Here is a 22,107-nt window from a genome sequence, read left to right on the forward strand (position 1 = left end):
TTATTATCTAAAATAGCAATTACATAAACTTACTACAAGTCTAACTCTTGTTTTATTTAGCTGGTCTGTGGACGACCATTTCATTATACCCCCATACTTTAATTAAAACAATTATGCATACATCATCTGACAGGAAACTTGTTGGCAATAATAAACACTAAAAGAGTCAGCAAATATAACGCTTCCAACTCAGTAAGTTATGCAACTGTTGACAAAATCAGAACTGACCTATTTTCCAGAATGGATTGGCCCAATGTGTATATGCATTCCACTAAAGGCAGTATGTTATTAAATTCAGCCTTGCAAGCAAATGTTTATTGGTACAATACAGCCTGTTAGATCCCCCATAAATTTTTGGGCTGTATAACTTCATCAGACCATGGTGGCAGGGGTCTGGTTTGGGGATGTAGGACTGGGATCTAACTCATCATTCAATGAAATGCATGAATGAATCAGTGTTTAGAACCTCTGAAATTAAATAAAATTCCTTGGGATCAATTTGGTGATTTTACTTTTTTTTCCATTTAGACAGCATTGACAGGCAGCACTGACATAATACAAGGTTTAAAAAGGAACAGCTTTATTTGAGTAAGAGTGTTTGTTATAGGATGAGCACATAGATTCAAAAGCCCAAACAATTATTTGAGCAAAAAACTTTTCTTTAGCTCAGCTTAAGAAGGCAGGTATTGTTTGTTCTCTAAAGGGATGACATAACCCAAGTTTGTGCCCAGTCCTGGAGCTGGAGAAACTTGCAGCTAGAGTACAGTCCAAGTAAGACAATCAAAAACAGTATATACACACACTGCACCTGGACACTAGTTTGATTCTCTGGTATGTGGAGTCTGCGTGTGATCCCTGCATTTCCCTTACAAGCTTAGTTGCACAGCATTCCATAAAAAGTTGATTTCTACTGTGGGTGCCCTTGTTAATTTCAGTTTTTCTTGATCTTTCAATAGTGGCAGTGGAACAGTTTAAATGTACTCAACTACAAGGTGTCAGAGCCTGTCCTAGTGCACATCACCAAAGTAAACAAGGAACTCTCAATTTTCATGAATCTCTTTCCTTTTTTTTTTTTTTTTTTTTTTAAATTATAATACTAGCAATGTGTCAGGAACCAAAACATAGTGTCACCCCCAAATTGTGGCATGCAGTAATAAAAATTACAAAAGTCAAATAATGTATTCAGATTCTCATTATGTCTACTACAGAAATTTCACAATATAGTAACATGTATAAAACAACCATTAGCTAAGGTGGAAATATTTCATTTTCCTCCCTCTAGATACCACCAAATTAGCCAAGTTCCACTCAGAAGTGGCTGACAGCTCATCCGCCAACCAGCATTCCTAGTACTTTGCTTTTTTATCTAGGTTCTCAGCAAACTCTTATTTTGAGCCACTCCAGTTATTTAGCACATGCCGCCATTTTAAAACTTTGCTTAATAAAAATGCAAATACAAACAGCAGAAGTGCAGGAAGACCAAGATAGTAAAGAAGTTAAAAACGAAGAGTGGAGAGGTCAAGTCTATGGTAGAAACCCAGTTCACAGTTGCACACATCCTTTCGTTTGTGACCACTATATTGCAAATCAAAAAAAAAAAAAAAAAAAAAAAAGAAAGAAACTTATGGTACTGCAAGATTTGTGTATCATTACATCACTACTATGGCAAGCCTAAGGCTATTGCCACATTATGCCTGGCTGCATGCAACACACAGATGTCACAACCTCACCACTCCATCTTGCAGCACATATCTGACGTTAATATACTGCTCAAAAAAATTAAGGAAACACTCATCACATTCTAAAACCATAAAATTAAGCTTCAGGAATTTCAATCTGTCCAGGTAGGAATTATAAGTGATTGTGAATCAATGTTAGCTGCTTTGGTGCAAATGAAAGTGACAACAAATGGTGTGCTGGAGAGGCAACAGCAAGACAACCCTCAAAAAGAGAATGGATTTGCAAGTGGTTGTCACAGTCATTTGCTCTCTCCTTATCCTTCCTGATTCACTCTTCTCCATGCCACTACTGATAGCATGAGACAGTACCTGCGGCTGAATCAGGTTGCACAGGTAGTCCGGCTCCTCCACGATGGCACATTCACATGTGCCTTTGCAAAAAGGTTTGCTGCATCTCCCAGCAAAGTCTCAAGAGCATAGAGGAGATACCAGGAGAAATGTAATATCAGGGATTATAAAAATCATGCCTTTACAGACTTGTAGCTTTATTTCTTAGTTACACTTCTAAATGGATTATCAATAAACTATACCATTTTAAAGTTAAGGAAAAAATAGTAACAGTAAAATTTGGATTCAGCGGGTTGGAAAATGGATGGATGGATGGGTTCAAACAAGTCAGTCTATGAAACAAAAAACGACACAAACATCTCCTTCCTTTTAAAACTAATCAGTTTCTGAAAATCCCATCATAAGGTGAATTTTTGAAAACTGAACAGACAATTACCATTAATTTAAAATGGAAAACAACTTGTAAGTGTTCTCTTAATTTTTGCTCAAATAACATCACAATAAGAATGACTTTGTTAATAGCATCAGTTATCAAGCCCTAACAAAACGTTTTTCCTTCTTTAATTACCATTTACTGTAATAATGCAGTTTATCCACCCTGTACTACTTCAAATTTCATATTGAAAGTAATGGTCTTTCAATCTTTCCTGGGATTTACTGAATCTTTAATCATCTCAGCTATGACAGACACCCACTGCATGCAGAGCTTTCCTTTAGTAAATCGGAGAGGATAGTTGCCACTCTTTTTTAGTAGGCTGTCATGAGGCAAGACCCATATTTTAAGAAATACTTACATCATAAGCTTCACTCTCATCATCTCCCTCACAGCTCTGAAAATCTATGGAAACAAATCCACATGACTGGAATCGAACAACTGCAAACCTGCCGTAAAAAAAAAAAACAAAAAAAAAAACACCTCATTAGACAAGACCAGCATCTTAAACAGCTGAAGGATAAGAAAAAAAAAATCTTTGCATTTCAAAATTATAAACCATTGAAGTGTGCTTATTAAACATCAAGATTTTACTGCAAAAAGAAATTAAACACCACAGAGCAAGCCAGTTATGGTCGTTATGCTTCTTCCACAGCGATGGTAAAATTTATTATCACACACAAAAATTTCTAAAAAAAAAAATAGTGTGTACATATGTTAATTTTTATTAGCAAAATGAAATTCTGTCGGCTTTTTATTCAGTGACCATAAAATACTAAAAGCTGTCATATTGTTTTATTTTTTTTTTCTGTGATGAACCTATTTGAAACAAGGCTTAATTAAAAAACATAGTTGTTACCATTTCTAGAACAAAAAAAAAAAAAAAAAAAATGCATATACTTTTTTTTTTGCTCACACAATCACTTAATAGTGGCAATTAAATGCTGCTTGAGTGTAATTAATATACAAGCACATACATGTTTTATCATTTTAAATCATTAATTGCATTACCGTTTTTTGCTGTTAAAATATACATTTAACATACTATATTTATAAAGGTGTTTTTTTCTTCAGTATATCAACTAGACATTCGTAATTCTTGATGTGTAATTATAAAATATGGGGTACCATTTTAACACTATAATCCCGGAAGCCTATGAAAAAATTTGGAATGCTGGGCCAACTTAAATTCCCTTGCAACTCATCATCAGCGCCATTGTAAATGTGTTACTCAGCACTGGCAGCAAGCAGCCTGCTCACTCATACCCCACCAAGACAGCTGTAGTCAAGTCAGATGCAAAATTCTCAGAACTTAAGTTCTTTATCTGGTGTCTGGAATTGTATAGAGTACAGGTGCTGGTCATAAAATTTGAATATCATGACAAAGTTGATTTATTTCAGTAATTCCATTCAAAAGTGAAACTTGTATATTAGATTCATTCATTACACACACAGACTGATATTTAATCAAATGTTTATTTCTTTTAATTTTGATGATTATAACTGACAACTAATGAAAGTCCCAAATTCAGTATCTCGGAAAATTAGAATATTGTGAAAAGGTTCAACATTGAAGACACCTGGTGCCACACTCTAATCAGCTAATTAACTCAAAACACCTGCAAAAGCCTTTAAATGGTCTCTCAGTCTAGTTCTGTAGGCTACACAATCATGGGGAAGGACTGCTGACTTGACAGTTGTCCAAAAGACGACCATTGACACCTTGCACAAGGAGGGCAAGACACAAAAGGTCATTGCTAAAGAGGCTGGCTGTTCACAGAGCTCTGTGTCCAAGCACATTAATAGAGAGGCGAAGGAAGGACAAGATGTGGTAGAAAAAAGTGAACAAGCAATAGGGATAACTGCACCCTGGAGAGGATTGTGAAACAAGACCCATTCAAAAATGTGGGGGAGATTCACAAAGAGTGGACTGCAGCTGGAGTCAGTGCTTCAAGAACCACCACGCACAGACGTTTGCAAGACATGGGTTTCAGCTGTCGCATTCCTTGTTTCAAGCCACTCTTGAACAAGAGACAGTGTCAGAAGCGTCTCGCCTTTGGACTGCTGCTGAGTGGGTCCAAAGTTATGTTCTCTGATGAAAGTAAATTTTGCATTTCCTTTGGAAATCAAGGTCCCAGAGTCTGGAGGAAGAGAGGAGAGGCACAGAATCCACGTTGTGTGAGGTCCAGTGTAAAGTTTCCACAGTCAGTGATGGTTTGGGGTGCCATGTCATCTTCTGGTGTTGGTCCATTGTGTTTCCTAAGGACTAAGGTCAACGCAGCCGTCTACCAGGAAGTTTTAGAGCACTTCATGCTTCCTGCTGCTGACAAACTTTATGGAGATGCAGATTTCATTTTCCAACAGGACCTGGCACCTGCACACAGTGCCAAAGCTACCAGTACCTGGTTTAAGGACCATGGTATCCCTGTTCTTGATTGGCCAGCAAACTCGCCTGACCTTAACCCCATAGAAAATCTCTGGGGGTATTGTGAAGAGGAAGATGCAGTACGCCAGACCCAACAATTCAAAAGAGCTGAAGGCCACTATCAGAGCAACATGGGCTCTCATAACAACTGAGCAGTGCCACAGACTGATCGACTCCATGCCACGCCCACATTGCTGCAGTAATCCAGGCCAAAGGAGCCCCAACTAAATATTGAGTGCTGTACATGCTCATACTTTTCATGTTCATACCTTTCAGTTGGCCAACATTTCTAAAAATCCTTTTTTTGCATTGGTCTTAATTGATATTCTAATTTTCTTGAGATACTGAATTTGGGACTTTCATTAGTTGTCAGTTATAATCATCAAAATTAAAAGAAATAAACATTTGAAATACATCAGTCTGTGTGTAATGAATGAATCTAATATACAAGTTTCACTTTTTGAATGGAATTACTGAAATAAATCAACTTTGTCATGATATTCTAATTTTATGACCAGCACCTGTAAATACTAGATCGTTATTTGGAATACATACATTTCATGTGTTTTCCATGTCCACAATGATCTGAGTAAATGTAGAATGACAGGAAATACTTTGTTATAATAATAATGACAAAATACTGATGTGTAGTGTATAATGTGTGAAGACTGAAGTCCAAACCAAGTGTGCTTTTATTCAAGAATATAACTGAAAAAAAAAAATTATTCAATTTACATGTTGCTGTCAATGAGTAAAAACCGAAGCCCTAGAATCGACACAAAGTATTGGCGTGCTTGGCTGATGCAGAGGTAAGAACTGCTGCTTCATAATTAAGAGGTCTTCTTTAGTGTTTTGAGTAGTGAGCTGCTATTATTACTATTATATAATAAAAACCATACATTTGAATCTGTCACACCTGGTGTAAATTTTTGCTACTTGTAAAAGATATCAATGAAGGGATATAAGCAGACACACAAGCACTGGTGAATAATGCCTTCGTCGTATCTTGTTTTCACTTGGAATTTTTTTTTTATTCCGTTTTATTCTTGAATAATAGCACACTTGTTTCGTTATACCTTTGCGGAAAGTGTTAATTTATTTTATATTCTAGTAACCACTTGAATGACATCAAATCTGTCTCTGCCTCTCCCGTGCATGCGCGCACACACTCATCCATGAAAATGTTATTTATGTCATTTTAACTTGAGTTGTCATTTGAACATATATATATTTTTTCCGCTCTTGCCCCAATCTCCACATTATGGTGCATGGTATTGAAAATGCAGACAGACTTCCTCTTTTTGGGCACATGCACCGTCAGCATGGCACTGCCACATCTAAGCACTAGCGTGGAAAATTGCTCATGTACTGAAGTGACTTTAGCTGCAGGTGGAAGTTTCCATCCCCCAGCAGAGTTGTGTGGTGGTGAAGCACAGCAAAAGCAACGTGAAGAAATTGTCTGTTGTTATGGTTCTACATACATACATACATACATACATACATACATACATACATACATACATACATACATACATATACACACACACGGAGAAAATGAGTCATATATCTTAAAAATAGTTTTTTTTTTTTTTTTTTTATTCCTAAATTTGACAGCCTATTGGTTGTCATCATCAAGGAAAATGATTAGACAAACAGGAATCAAAGGCAAGTGATAGCAAGTTTGGGGCGATGTGGTTTAATAAGGTAAGGTATAGAAGGCGTTGGTCATAAAGTCTTTTTTTTTATTTGGATGTTCTTCTTTTTAAGCCTGTATATGTTGACTAAAAGTAATACCACGGATCTTTAGAGTTTTGAAGCTCTGAACTGTGGTTAATCTGGCTTCCTTTGAACACTACCTCTTTAATCCCAAAGCTTTTAACCACTTTTTCTCCTTCTGGGGTGGGTGAGTCCTTACAAAGCACAGAGGCCACCAGTTGCTTTCAGTCACTCTTAGGGGCTCAATGCTTGCACAGAGGGACAAGCACCTAAAACTTTTTCTAGTATGCCTGTCCTCTACTGTGTCAACATCAGGGCTCTATTGGTGCTCTTCTGGGAACTCATACTACCATCAAGTAAGGCTGAGGAACACTGCTTGTTCTCCTCAATGGCCCCAATATGGTCCCCTCATCATCACAGGGCACTTAAAATATTGACACCTTGCCATAAATTAAAGAACTACTGCATTGGAGGCTGGATTTTTTAATTGTTCACCAGACATCACACTTCAAAAAGTTCTGAGGCATAAAGGCCAAAAGTTCACCCAGCACTGATTACTCTTCTATTTAAGCTACTGACTGGGGACCTCCACTCCCTGTTCTGAATTCTTACTTTAGGCTAGTCTCTCCTCCTAGCTACCTAAACCCTCCTTATATATGGGCCACTACCTTTGGCACTCCATGACAGTATATAGAAGAGAGTCCTACACAGGTACTGCCTTCAAGCTTCCAACCCATATCCACAATCATAAAACCACTTGTAAATAAACTTGAATCAGCCCACTAATTCAAAAAACCACAACTTTCAACATTAGTGAATGTTATAGAAGTACGATAATAGCCATTTATACATTTGCATTTCATTAAAAATAAAATGACCTTAAACATATTTAGAGATGCATGACAAACAGACACAGTGAAGTTAGCTATCATTTCTATCAGATTCCATATAAGCACACCAATGTTATGAAAATGTTCCAAAATGTGCCAATATCAGACATGTACATTAGTGTTCAAAAGTTTGAAATCACCAATAAATTTTCCAGCTTTGGATAGAAATGTATAATTTAAAAATGGATCTCTCACTGTCACATTATAAATGGACATTATACCATTGGCTTCTTGAGAGCACCCAAGCCCAAACCTTTGTTGATAACTTACACAGGATTGTCCATCAAAAGTTGTCAAAAGAAAGTTGTGTTCAGTTTCCTCACTGTCTACTGATATTGAGTAGTAATATGTATGTATTAAGTTGAATATTATAAAACTTTTTAACAAAGAAGAGGTAATTCAGCCAAACAAGCTTGTTAATCCTATTCACCTAGTGTCTCCAAAATAACACTGAGTCAAGATTTGATGGTCCCTAAAGTTCTATTCTCTACGACACTACTTGGTATGAGTATATTACTCATAATAAAAATAAGATCAGATTATTGTTTTTCAGAGGCTGTTTCAATTATTTTGCACAATGGTGAATTTTTATTATATATACAAAGACACACAAGACATACATACATATATACATAAATACGAGGGGAGACGCAAAAATTACCGGATTGGTGAAAAAAAATTATTGATGAATTACAGCATTCTAAACATTGTCACCTTGTATATACTCCCCCTCCCAATCTCTACACCGCTCCATACATATCTTCCATTGATTGAATTAGTGTTGGAAGTCTTATTGCTTGAGGCTCTTCAATAGGATTGCCATTTCAGTCTTCACTTCATCCACTGAAGAAAAATATGTTCCCTTCAGGTCACTTTGATTTTTGGGAACAAGTAAAAATCACAGGGAGCTAAAATTGGACGAATAGGGACGATGATCGAGGACAGGAATGTTTTTTGTCAGACAAAAACTGCTTTATGGAAAAAATGAAAATTTGCAAGAAATTTGATGCTGATTCGATGTTCGATTTTTTCCACCCGACATTATTGCGGCAACTCGTGTAGGCGATTGTTGTGCAAATACTGACTGGGATATTCATGTGACACCACGTGTAGTGGGAATTAGGATCATCAGCCCTACACTCTAGGTGTCTAGTATGTGAACCGAGCGTGACCAAGATGATGGTGTAAGACAGGGAGACACGGAAAAAAAAAAGGGTTGGGTTTTTTTGAAAAATAAAGTGAGGTTTTATTTACAGGTGCACTTAAAAAAAAAAAAAAACAAAAATAATTGTCCTGCGGAATTTGTATATTAATACACAGTCCCAGTACCGCAAAGGGACACACAAAAACAGTAATTAAGTGGAACCCAAAAATAGTGACTATATACAGTATTTATAGTGTGACTGAAAGTCCCAAATGAAAAAGAATACTGCATACAAAACTAGTGAAAACCCATATATACACAGAACCAAAATGAAGCTGTCTTCCTCCACAGTGCTCCAAGTCAGGAAGCTGCTCCTTCAAACAGTGTATACAGGATTCACCAAAACAAAAATATTCAAAATACAGAAAAAGTGTATATACAAAAAATAAACAGTGCACCAATAACCACAACCCAATAAATACGTCCACCAAAGTTAATCCAGAAATATTATATATACACCAAGAAAAAAATATTTACAATAAGCAAGGCACAAGCCGTAATGCTTGGTAAATTCAAAACACTATTCTACCAAGTACCTTTCTCTAAGATGATCTAGTCAGAATGACCCCCCTCTAGAGGCCATGATTCCTTTTTGTATTCGGCGCCCCCTGCGCTGACCAATTAAACTGCTGTACGTCATCCCTCCCGGAGTACGCAATGACGTGAACTTGTTTGCGAAAAGCGGCGTCTCCTGTCCCGCATAATTACTATAAAAGGTCGAAGCAGCCCGGCCGCGCGCATAGTTGTGCCGGCCTTTGAGACGCTGACTGCGCTTCTGCCTTAAGTTAAAGTAAGCACTTTTAAATTTTTCCTCCTTCCCTGAGCTACTTGCCCAGGACAACTACAAACATTGGGATCCCTTTTCTAACCCGCGGTAAACCTATATTAAGGCACTTAACACTTTCTTTTACTCCTTAGTTATGAGGTCGTGGAGGCAACACGCAGAGAGTGGAGGACTGACAATACCATCCCGGCCGGTCAATGGCAAGGGTGTCTCTCCAGTCTACATAAGACCCACTGCGGATACTCCCCAAAAGTGCTAATATGGTCAGTGAAGATGTCTGTCTGCATTATATAAAAAGAAAAAAAGGCAAGTTTCCTTTCTTTATACTTTTTTAACCCTTTTTTTTCCTCAAACAAATGCCTCTCTCAACACCATGCAGAGTACACTTAACTAATTTTATTTAATTACAGGTAATGCCAGTAAGGCATATTACCTACACAATTCACAGGATATACCTAGCAGTCGGCAGTTTGAGAGGGTGTGTAGGATGGGATATATTTTAATGATTCAAGTCCGGCTGACCCCAAGACGGTTTTTCCAGGAAAGCCCCAAGCCCAGTCCGGTTATTTTGTCCCTCACCTTGTGTACGTACACTCACACACACACGACCACACACACAGCACACACCACAATATAAATTCTACATGCATCTAATATAGATGAATATAAATGGACAAAACAATAGGCATCATCTACATCTCAGCTACTCAGTTCAGACCTTAGAGGGCCACAGTGGAGCCAGTTTTTGTTCCACCCAATTCCAGCTTTTCGTTGGACTCACTATCTAATTAATACATGCAGTTATTTGTCAGTTTAGTGCTTTTGTGTTGCTTAATGTAGAAAAATCTGTTATTAAAGGGAACGCAAGTTTATAACTAAGCTTGTCCTGATGTAGCTTTGGAAAATTTTGCTAACGATTGGCAAAGCAAAAATAACCCTGAAATAACTGCTCCTGTCCGATTTGCATCTGTGTCTGGCCCTTTGTTAACTGACACTCTTTGAATCATTTAATGATTACTCCTGCAATTAAATAGCCTGTTCCTACACTCATTTTCTAGTCAGGAAGGCAACAGTAAGTGAAATCTGTATTTTTCATCATAGATTTCCAAAATCTAAGAGTGTCTCTTTCATTTTCTCTATGTTGTTAATGTTTTTATACAGCTCTGTACTAGGACTTGGGAATAACATGATACAGATGAAATTTTAAACTCCCAGAATCTTATTCAATCACATAAGTGTCACTTTCAATAACATCGTTTGGTGATCTTCCATCTATACAGCTGTGCGGGATGAGTTTAAAAATAAAAATGGTAAATGTTTCATCCTGCTTACTTAAATCCAGAAGCAATTTTATTCCTACATCCCAGCATACTGTATATCTTGCTTTGCACAGTATACATGCCTTAAAGTGGCATCCAAGTGCTGCTTAAATAAATTAAAAGAAAAACAAAAAAAGTCATCATAAGCTTGAACATTTTAAAAAAATAAAACCCACACATTTCTTCCTTCAGATATACTTGCAAGGCAGTTGCAACAGTGCATAATAAGCGAGTTAGTTGCCTTACTTATTGTTTACTGTATGCTCATAGCTTTTAAACAGACATGTTTCCTCTCTTATCAATGAGGATAGAAAAATAATAATTGGCATGCAAGGAATTTTCCCTTTGTTATTTTAATGGAAGTACTACTGTTAACCTATTCACTGTTGATCGCATTTTTTAGCCACATCCCGCAATCATCTGGGTACAGCTTTTTGCTGTATGCCTTTTCCCTGGCCGAACAACTGGCACATAACAGCAAAAAACAGTGAGTTCTTAAAATGTATTCAGTAACTGAAGGTAGAATAAGGTGGATATCTTCTTAGTTCCACATCTTATTACTCAACAACCTACTCCCATCTGCTGTTCTAAACTTATGTCCTGTGCTGTAAAGAATTTACGGCTCCACTTCAGTCCATGTCATACAGCCAGAACTAGCCGACAGAATTTGTAGACAGTTCAATGTTACAGACTCATTGGCATATACATCTTAGCAAAGAGCTAATGTGTTGTGCAATCCTTTGTTAACTAGCCATCAACAAAACAGAAATAATGTTAAATGCTGAAGCATATTGGCTGATTAGAAGGTATCTAAATGCTGGGTAATGAGAATGATGGTAAAAGATGATGAAATTATATTACCGACATAGAGCAAGCAAATTATTTTAGGAAATGTTAGGTTAAAACACTTAAGTACAAATAAATAAGCATACGAATACTGCAGCTCTTTTGTTTTTAATTTTATTTATTAATGTATGTTTTTTAAATTTATCCTCATTTACGTCCTTAAAATAAAACACAAGTGTTGGTGCAACATTCTGATACTTTCTGCAGTCATTTTGGATTGTATTTTAATTTAAAATCATTGTTTACTTTATATTATAATAATTATTCATAAATAAAATATTTTTGGTCATATTGACCCCTCCTCCCACACCCATGTTTATGCTTATTATTTTACCTAATTTTACCAAAGACAGAACAAGAGAAGCAGATGGAACTTTCTCTGATTGTCACATTATTAGAAGGCAAATGATTAAATAACCAGGACATTAAAGGTAAAACCTCTATATCTTCAACATTATATCATTTTTAAAATTTCTGTAAAATGCTAAATACCAATAAAACTCTAAACTAGTAAATAAGTGCATGCTTAATTAAGATAGTTCCAATTAAAAGCAGATCTTGAGGGTGGGGGAAAACAACAACAACAAAAAAAAAAAACCCACTCCCCGCCCATCGGACGGAGGTAAGTAGCCAGTTTCTAGATGATACAGATATTTAATTTCAGCCATGATCAAAGTAGTGCAGAAAGATTTTTTTTTTTTTGCACTTTCAAAGGCACCAAAAATCAGCAGATGCTTCCTTGTTTTATTTGGACTCACAGTATGATCAACTCATTGAGCAGCTTTAAGCTTGTTTCTTGAACTGAGAGAAAACATTTTTTTAACTATTTAAAGAAAACCCTTGGACAACTCTATAATGGTGAGACTTTATCATCGATTTGAATACCCAGCAGACTGGACTTATGGAATCTCACTCCATTGTTACATGGGATTATATTCAAAAGATCAGTGTCCTACCACAGCAGAGTTTGTCCACTTTTGACAGTTTCCCCAATAAAAATGTTGATTACAGTGAAACCTTTATTAACAAGGCAGGAAACAAGATGCTTTCAAGCCAAGACTACTTTGTAAAGCACAGTGCCCATTTATATTTAGGTATCAGCTGCATTTGGCAGCCTTACAAGAGGTAAGGACAACCTTCAGGCACCTGCATTGCTGCATCTACAATCTACACAGATTGGATTTGTCAAAATCAAATGTATACCGAACACTGAAAATGCATTACTCACTGTTGCAAAATTTTCTTAAATATTTATTAATAAACAAATCTGCAAAGAATTCTATTTAGGCCACCATTTGGAGCCAGGAAAAAGGATTTGCCCATCTGATTTAAGGATTAGATTGTATTTCCTGTTTCCTGTATTCACACAACACAATTGCATTCTGCTTTGTTATTAGATAAGCTCAGATGAATTTGGTTCAGATGCCAAACATGATTCATTTCACAAACAATCTACCCGGACTAGAGTTTTAATTAAAAACAATTTCAGCTCAGGGTTTAAACACCCATCACTAACGAGACAAGCATTTAAGATTATCAAAAGCAGTACTTTATATTATATTCACTTAACTTAATCAAAGCAGACACCACAAAAGACATATAGCAAGCTGCACTCTATAACCAGAAAGATTGATCTCCATTTATTGTGAAATGTGTTTCCTAGAGTTAACTGGAGTTATTGACCCCATTTATTTAAAAAAACAAAAAAAAAAAAAAAAAAACAAAAACCACAATCAGAACAACTGCTCCATTGCATTGCTCTGCAATCCAAGAATTAGCAAAACATATTTTACATGCTTAAATTGGCACCCCATCCAAGTGCATCCAGCCTTGTGCCTGATGCTGTAAGTGACACAAAATGAAGTTTGTTTGACAACAAATGAATGGATGAATTATCCATGTAACTGTTCTTTAAACAAAAATCTTTAAAAAGACATATGCCCATACATTTTTGTCAATATAAGCATTTTGCCCAAGGATATCCGAGGACAGAATGTCATCAATTGGGTAGAAAAGAAAGACAGGGAACAGCTCAAAATAGTCCTTTAAGGAGACCACTGAACAGCAAACAAGGATAACATAGAACTGGGTCACAAATGTATTAAAAACATAAATTGTGGCCCAGGGCTAAATAAGAAAGTCCCTGGCGTCATCTTTCTTCTTTTAAAACTGGAGAAGCATGGAGTTCATAGAAGGGTCGGGTTGAACTAATAATGTGCAGGATTGGCTACAGGGCTGAATCACCTGACATTTCTTGAGAGGGTCTCTTTATAATTAGGGACCAGTTTGACCGTGCCAAATGCCACTATATATCTAGGCAGAAAGTTAAATATCTGGATGACACTACTGAACTATTGTCTTTGTGCAGAGCACCCCGCTATTAGAAGGGCCCTATGATTCTATATATTTGTGCACTGATGATGTAATCATCCAACTGTATTGCTTTACTGTTGCTTGGAAACACTTTCTTCTTATTAGGGATATTATCATATCTCAGGTATTCACTGCCACAAGAATATGTGGTATTATGCCGTTTACATCGAATGAAAACATTTGTTGCAAAAAAGAACTTGTGGACACATCTGTCTATTTCTCTGGTCTTGTCAAAGATCTTTATATAATCAGTAGAGTCCATCCATCCATCCATTTTCCAACCCACTGAATACGAACACGGGGTCACGGGGGTCTGCTGGAGCCAATCCCAGCCAACACAGGGCACAAGGCAGGAACCAATCCCGGGCAGGGTGCCAACCCACCGCAGAATCAGTAGAATCACAGCAAAGATATTCATCATCTGCTACTGGACATTCCACAGGCATGTTTACGCTCATTAACTGAGAGACTAAAATACTTCAAAAAGTTTGGCCTTCAAAAAAGGCTAATCTCTACAGAGCTTAGTTCTCTAGAATATGGCCTTCTATATCATTAAGCATTTCACAATAACAAAATGTTCACACAATAAACCTGAAAGACAATATACAAATGGAGACTAAAAAAAGAACATTCTAGAGAAATTGTTGATTAAAGAGGAAAAAAAAATACAATGAACAGGAAAAGGGTACAAAATTAAAGCAATGTACCTTGGTCTCTCATAGACCATCCCTAAAAAGGAAATAAATTGAAACTCAGCAACCACGCAAGAAAAATACTTGAGAAGGAAGTCAGTCATCAAGAGGCCAACAATCACTCAGAATAACCAACCAACAAGGACCCAGCACCCAAGAGTGGAATAAAGGTGCATCACTTACATGTCTGAAAAGTGTATCACTTCCATCAAAAACAATTTCAAGAATGTATACAACATTTGTCTCCATATTTCTTAACTTGAAATACTACCATTGTAAGGTATGCTTTTAGGATCATTTTGCTTTTGCTTGTTAAGTGCTGTGGGATATGGCCGGCCGTTCATCCCGGCCAATACCCTCAGGCTGCCAGATGGAGTCCTCCCTGCAACATGGAGGTGCCCCGAATTCAGCAGGGCCTCAGGAACAGTGGAGTTTTAAATGCACAGCCCTGCTGGATACCAATGGGGGCCGCCAGGAGTCGCTGCAGGGAGGGCCCAGGGATTTATATTTTCTGTATAGCCCGGAAGTATTTCCAAGTCACGGGAACAGAAGAAATGATAAACTTCCGGGCTGAAGAAAAAAGAGAAGTTTTTACCTGACCCGGAAGTGCTGGATAATCACATGGACTGAGGGCTCAGAAGCACTTCTGGGTCGAGGACGATAAAGGACTGTGGGAAATCCCAGACAGATGAGCTGAGTTGGGAGGCAGGGTGGCTAAGCGTCTGGGAGATTGGAGGATTGATTATTTGTTATTGTTTATAAGTATAGTGGAGTGGAGGGTGCTTTGTGCACATTATTGTCCTAATAAATATTATATTTGGACTTTTATCTGGTGTCTGATGTCTGGTCTGAGGGTTCAAGGGGACCCTTACACTGTCACAGTGTCTACCTCCTTATTCTAGCTAAGCGCATCACCTACTATGATAAAAGAGTTCCATTTTCCCTCATTACTTCTTATCACAGAAGTGGCTATTTTGACCTGTGATGCATACTTAGCTGCTATACCATTAGCATAAAAACACTCACAAGGACAGACGCACATACACTGACCTTGTTGACCAACCATTTTGCTAAAGCTCATCTACTGCCTAGTATCTGTATGCTTTTAATTCTGCAAAGTAAGTAGAGCATTCATTTACTGTATTAGTTCTGAACTCCAGGGTATAATCAATAATGAAACTGCCAGTGTGCTGACCTGGTTTCAAAAGGACAACTAGCTCCTATATGTTGCTTTGAGCTTGTTGTAAGATGTTGTTCTATTGTTACAACAGTCGCTGAAGTGGTGGCATATACAGAAACGTTTATGCCTTTATTCTTTTTTCCCCCCAAAGCCCTACTGAATTATTACATCTCAGTAGCACTCAGTCAGATTAATTGGAATTCCTAAAGTAATTTGTTAAACACATACAAAAACAAAAAAAAATATTCTGAAGTTTCTCCTTCTTGCATGCTCCTGCAGCAGCTTTACATTCAGACTCAAGCTCTGTCCTTGAAATAATGGAACGGAGTAGAGAACCAGAAAAGCCAAAGCATCTCATGGGTTTAAGGCAGATGCAAATGAATGGAGATGATCTGCAGCAAAAGAGCTGCACCTAACATATAAAGCTTAGTAGAAAGGGAAACAATTCATAGAGAGCCTTACACAAGTATTTAGACCTATTTACATTATAAGTGTTGCTAGATTACAAATAAAATGAATCTTGATCTAATAGTTTTTTTAGCAAATGCACGTGGTGGTGATGAAAAATTTTTGAGACAAAACCAGTTTTCAATAGGTATCACAGAGAAAGTTAAAAACTAACATATTGTTCTGCATTAGTATCTAATCCTCAAGTTACCAGCTTCAACATGTTAAAGAAATTGTCCTAATGGTTAAATAATTTGTACATTATAAACCTCTGCCGGTACACCGCTGAAGTCACTGTCATATAAATTAGATACCTCCATTCTGCATTAAAAATGAAACCTAAGGAACATTCTAGGAAAGTGAGAGGCAAACTGATAAAAAGGCAAAAGATCACAGAAAGGGTACAAAACTATAGTGATGTGTCTATACCTCCAACAAATTGTTCACTGCCCTAGAATAGGCCATTAGTCAAAACTCTGTGTCCAAACAAGGAAAACACTTGTATTGAAAGTCCCTAAGAGACCCACTGATATCATTATGATTAGACCAGAGGCCTCATTTATAAAGCTTGCATACACACAAAGTTTGCATACACAAACATCGGGATTTATAAAATAAAACCTGATGGGGGAAAGTGTGTATATTTATGGCAACTCTGACCCTTGTGTATGCAACGTTTCGGAGAAACTGACAAATGATGACACGCTTGATCAAGTGGGGAAATGCAGCCAAATCAGATGATGACCTCACATGCATAATAGCTTATATCACTGAGCTGTTGTTGTAAATGCAAGTTAATGTGACAAACATATTAAAGTGCAAATGTGATGAATATGATGCACAGACTGCATTTTAGTTCCCTTTTAGTGTTTACATTATTATTTTTTTATAATGCTGTGCATTTGCACTGAAAAAAATTACCCCCACCCCATAGTTTTTTGTCAGTTTAAGACTACCTTTTGTCACTTCTCAGGGAACTGGTCGACTGGTCAGGAATATCTCAGCCAAGGCTTCACTTGGTCATAACTGCTGTGCTGGAATTCTTTAACTGACGAACAAAGTGCTACATCCAGTTTTCATATGATGTGGGGGGTGCATATGCATATAATTATGTTGGCAAAATAAAAAGGCAGTTTGCACCAGTGTCCATTTTCCTAACATAATCGGAGCACTTTAATGCACTCATATTACAATAAGGGCACCTAGCAAGAAGGCTGCTTTTGGTAACCATAATCATTTTACATTCAACTGACATGCAAGTCATCTATGATGTCAAGACTAACAGTCGTCAGGACTGCTCTGGCATAATGCAGCATAAAAAGGCATCTTCAATTACAGATGCCTAACGCAGACAGAAATCAGACAGCTTAGATGTGTTTTTTGTTCTCCCTCCTCCTCCCATTACACACAGTGATCTGCTTCATCTGAGATTTTTTTTTTTTAGTTCAGGCATGCTGTGGCTGAAGCCCACGACATTTACAGCAGCAGCAACATATTGCCATTCAACATATTTGCGCTTGTTGCGGACACTTGCGCTTAGGCCCCAAAGAAAAGCTTGTTGCGTGCCTCTAACTAAGAGTTGAGAACCTTGGTCTCACACTGCTGAATGTGTCGTGTGGCTGCATTACCTGCCAATGAAGGTCTGCAGCATTGTGACTGCATATGTATGAGGGTGAGCAGAATGGTTCATATATGGTTGTTTCAGGGTGGAAATGGATGGTGTTTGAGGGTATGTTCCTGAATGCCCATTTACAAGATGATTGTGATCTATAAAGGTTAAATTGCACAGAAATGTGCATACTCAAGGTTTATAAATCTGTTTTGATTTTTTTGGTGTACACATATTTTCATGCAATATTTTATAAAAGAGGCCCCAGGAGACATCAACACAAACCAGAAGCGGAGTCAATGTTAAAGTTAAAAAACTAGCAAGTCAAAAATACATACATTTTGTCTAAATAACTTCTAAGCATGGTTTGATGCCCAGAATGACATACCTATGAGGAAGTCATCCCTCCTCAAAAGAACAGGTACTCTACACTCTTCTCATGTCAGCATTGGACAAGCAAAGTTGTGTAAAGTTGCTGAACCAGACAACTGGCTGAACGTTCGTGGAATATGCAAACCAGCTGATGGATATTTTTACAGACATCTTTGCTTCCCTAAGGCAGGCAGTTGTCCTCAAGTACTTTAAAAACACCAGCATCATACCCATGCCAAAGAAGTCCTCTGTCCCTTGCCTCATCGCCCTATAGCACTCTAACTTTTCATCATGAAGTACTTCGAGAGGCTAGTTTTGGGCCACTTTAAAGCCAGACTACTTCCCACATTTCCTGTTGCCCAAACTTTTCCATTGAAGATGCCATATTATTTAACTTAACATGGACTGGTTTCATCTTGGAAAAAAGAGACACTTATAAAGCATTTTAGCATAACGATTTCAGTTTAGCTTTCAAGATCATCATAATAATTCCTCAGAGGTTCATAGGGAAGTTAGGTATGCTAGGCTATTACACTTCCCTATGCAACTGGATCCTGGATTTCCAGAAAGACAGTGTTTCCTTGGGCAAACTGTTTAGAGTCTATCTCCACTACCATGACACAAACAATGGTTGCATTGTGTCTTTGTGGACCTAGAGAAAGCATATGACAGGGTGCCTAGAGAGAGGAGTTGTGGCATTAGGGTGTGGCAGAGAAGTCTGTAAGTGGTACAGGACATGTACGAAGGAAGTGTGACAGTGGTGAGGTCTACGGCAGAAGTGATGGATGTGTTTAAAGTGGAGATGGGATTACATCAAGGGTTGGCTTTGGGTCCTTCCTGATTTTCAATGACAATGGACAGGTTGACAGAAAAGTTTTATATATATAAAAAAATAAAAAGTAAATCAGCTATAACAAGGATTCCGCACTGGCCAGGAAATCCAGGACTTTCATCAAACCAACTTTCAAATCATGAATGTACAGTTTCAAAATGTCTTAATTTGAAGTACAAGCAGGTTAAGAAACACATTTAAGGTCAGAGTGAGTCAGTGGTAGAAAAAGAAGCATCTGCCTTGTGGTTTACAGCTTACTAGCCAACTATGTGCAGCTGTTACATTATTTCATGAAGTCATATATTTAACTCACTTTTTACACAAAATATAACGGTTTTCTACCTGCATGACTTTCCATCATTTCAGCCTGAAGGAAATACATTATGATGCTGTAGAGGTTGGGAGTACACAATGATACAGTGCATTACTGCACCCACCACATGACGAATCACCTCAGGGTCCCAGTAGGTTTAATTTAATTAAAATAATAGGAGAATAAACCACAACCTCGTATTCTTAAATCTGCTTAATTTCATTCAGGGTTACGGGGGCCATAGGTTTATACCAGCAGCTCCTTCTTTACAGGACAATTCAGAATAATCAATTTAATACGTCTTTGGGTTGTTGAAGTAAAACCAGAACAGCTGAAGAAGATACAGCAACTAGGCAAAGAACTCACTACCAAGGACAATTAAACAACTGCACCAACCACTGCACCTCTAGATGGCTCTAAATATAAATAAAAATATTATGAACTTCATCACAAGCATAGTTTTCTAAAATAATCCAAGTCTCTTAGTTGTACACATCAAAACTGGCACCTGAATCAGCTTACAGTAACAGAGTGTTTGTATTGAAAGAAACCTCTCAGACATGCTTACTCATCATCTTTAGAGTGGCTGAGCACTGTGAGCCATAGACATGAAAGATGCAAGAGCTTCGATTTATTGTAGTGTAAAATCAATCACATCTGTGGTGTCTTTGTGTCTGTAAGCAGTTCTTCCTCTGATCTCTTAACAGATTTCAATATTTCACTTGGAGACTGCTCCTAATTTAGAGCCTAAATTCAAAGAATATTAAATTCTGTATTGTCCATCATGCCAGATCAGTAGAAAAGGGTAGCAATATATCACCCAAGTCACACATTTAATGTAAAAATTACAGACATTATGCAATTATATACAGTCCCCTCCAAAATTATTGGAACCTCTGGTGAAGAGTAAAGAAAAGGTAATGGAAAGGAGAGACAGAGGGGGAAAAAATAAATCACAAATCCCTTAATCTCACACTGAAAAAAAAATGAGAAATCCAACCTTTACCTTTTTCTCAGAATAAATTTACTTCAATTAATTTTTAACAAAACCACACATGCCACAAATATTGGCATCCCTGCATTTAATACATTATATAACCTCCCTTTGCCAATAAAATAGCACTAAGTATTTTCCTATTTCACCTTATAAGGATGGAGAACAGAGCATGGAATCTGAAACTACTCCTCTTTACAGAATCATCCAGGGTCCTAGATTATTTTTGTACACTCTCCTCTTCAGCTCACCCCAGAGGTTTTCAATGGGGTTTAGGTCCAGTGATTGAGACAGCCATGACAGAAGTTTGATTTTGTGATCTTCTGGCCACTTTTGTGTTAGACATAGGTTTTGGATAATTGTCCCTGCTGGAAGATCCAATGATAACCCAGTTTTAGTCTCTTGACAGAGGCAGCCAGATTTAAATTTAAAATCTCCTGGCATTTCATGGAGACCATGATGTAATACACCCTAACAAGTTTCCCAGGGCCTTTGAAGGAAAAACAGCCCCACAACATCACACAACATCTATCATACTTGACAGTGGGGATCAGGTAGTATTTTATAACCTTCCTTCTTTTTAACCCAAACCCACCTTGAGTGTTTGTTGCCAATAAGCTAATTTTTCATTTTTTCTGTACCACAGAATACAGTTTCAATCAAAAGTTCCAGTAGAGTTTAGCAAACTCCAGGCATTTATGTTTGTGGTTAAATGACAAGATGAGCTTTTCTCTGGAATGCCTTACAATAAAGAAGCTACTTTTTTCTAAATTTCTACAGCAGTGATCCTTGGAGATTTTTCCCACTCTTACCATCCTGCCTCAGTGTGTGGGAGGGGAGGGGAGGGGAAGGGGCAACATAAACTTGGATCTTCTTCCAGGAAAGGTGATAGCACATCCAGTTGATTTCAACTTTTTAAATTACTGCCCTGTTGACATGGGCATTTTCAGAACAGTAGCTATTTTTTACAGCCATTCTCTGACTTATGAACATCAACACACTTTTCTCGGATTTAAATTGTGTGTTCTCTTATGTTTCATATGTTGATGAATGAATAAGGAAATTTGACCTTTGTGCCGCTTCATATTTATACCCCAGTGAAACAGGCCATCATAAGTTACTGATGGAAGTTTCTAAACACTCCGATCAACTTAAAAAAAAAAAAAAGTCAAGATATAAATGGGGAAAAAATGCTTTAGTTATACTTTGCTCATAGGAATTTCTGAGGGTGCCAATAATCGTGGCACATGTGGTTTTGTTAAAACTAATTATTTCTTGATGAGGGATTTTTTTTTTCCCCCCAAGAATTGGATTTCTCTCATTTGTTTTCAAGTGTGAGATTAAAGGTACTTGACCAAAAGGTGGTTTTGTTTTTTACATAACCCTTTTTACTAATCTTTACTAAGGGTGCCAATAATTGTGGAGGAGACTGTGCATACTGTACATACATTCACACATTTGTAGGATTCCTTTTAACAGCTGATATCAGCACTTTCTAAAGGTATTCAATACGACTGACATTATGACTCATTGTTGCCAGTTTAACAGTCCACGATTTCATTTTCAACCATTCTTTTGTGCGTTCGGACATGTGCTTTGGGTCAGTGTCCCACTGGAGGGCCCATGATTTTTTTCCCCATGCTCAGTTTTT

The 22,107-nt window shown here is 37.4% G+C and overlaps 1 protein-coding gene across 2 annotated transcripts in view; it reads right to left on the minus strand.

Moving 5' to 3' along the window:
- Positions 1-22,107, minus strand: part of sms (spermine synthase) — an 844,074-nt gene that overhangs the window by 762,707 nt on the left and 59,260 nt on the right. For both annotated transcript variants that reach the window (XR_007934830.1, XM_051926930.1), the window contains exon 3: positions 2,822-2,909. Coding sequence is in view for 1 of the 2 variants with exons in the window: in XM_051926930.1 (XP_051782890.1) it covers positions 2,822-2,909 (88 nt within the window). In the remaining variant the exon portion in view is untranslated. The remainder of the gene's footprint in view (positions 1-2,821; positions 2,910-22,107) is intronic.

The sequence above is a fragment of the Erpetoichthys calabaricus genome, chromosome 4 (assembly GCF_900747795.2).
Source record: "Erpetoichthys calabaricus chromosome 4, fErpCal1.3, whole genome shotgun sequence".
Lineage (NCBI taxonomy): Eukaryota > Metazoa > Chordata > Cladistia > Polypteriformes > Polypteridae > Erpetoichthys > Erpetoichthys calabaricus.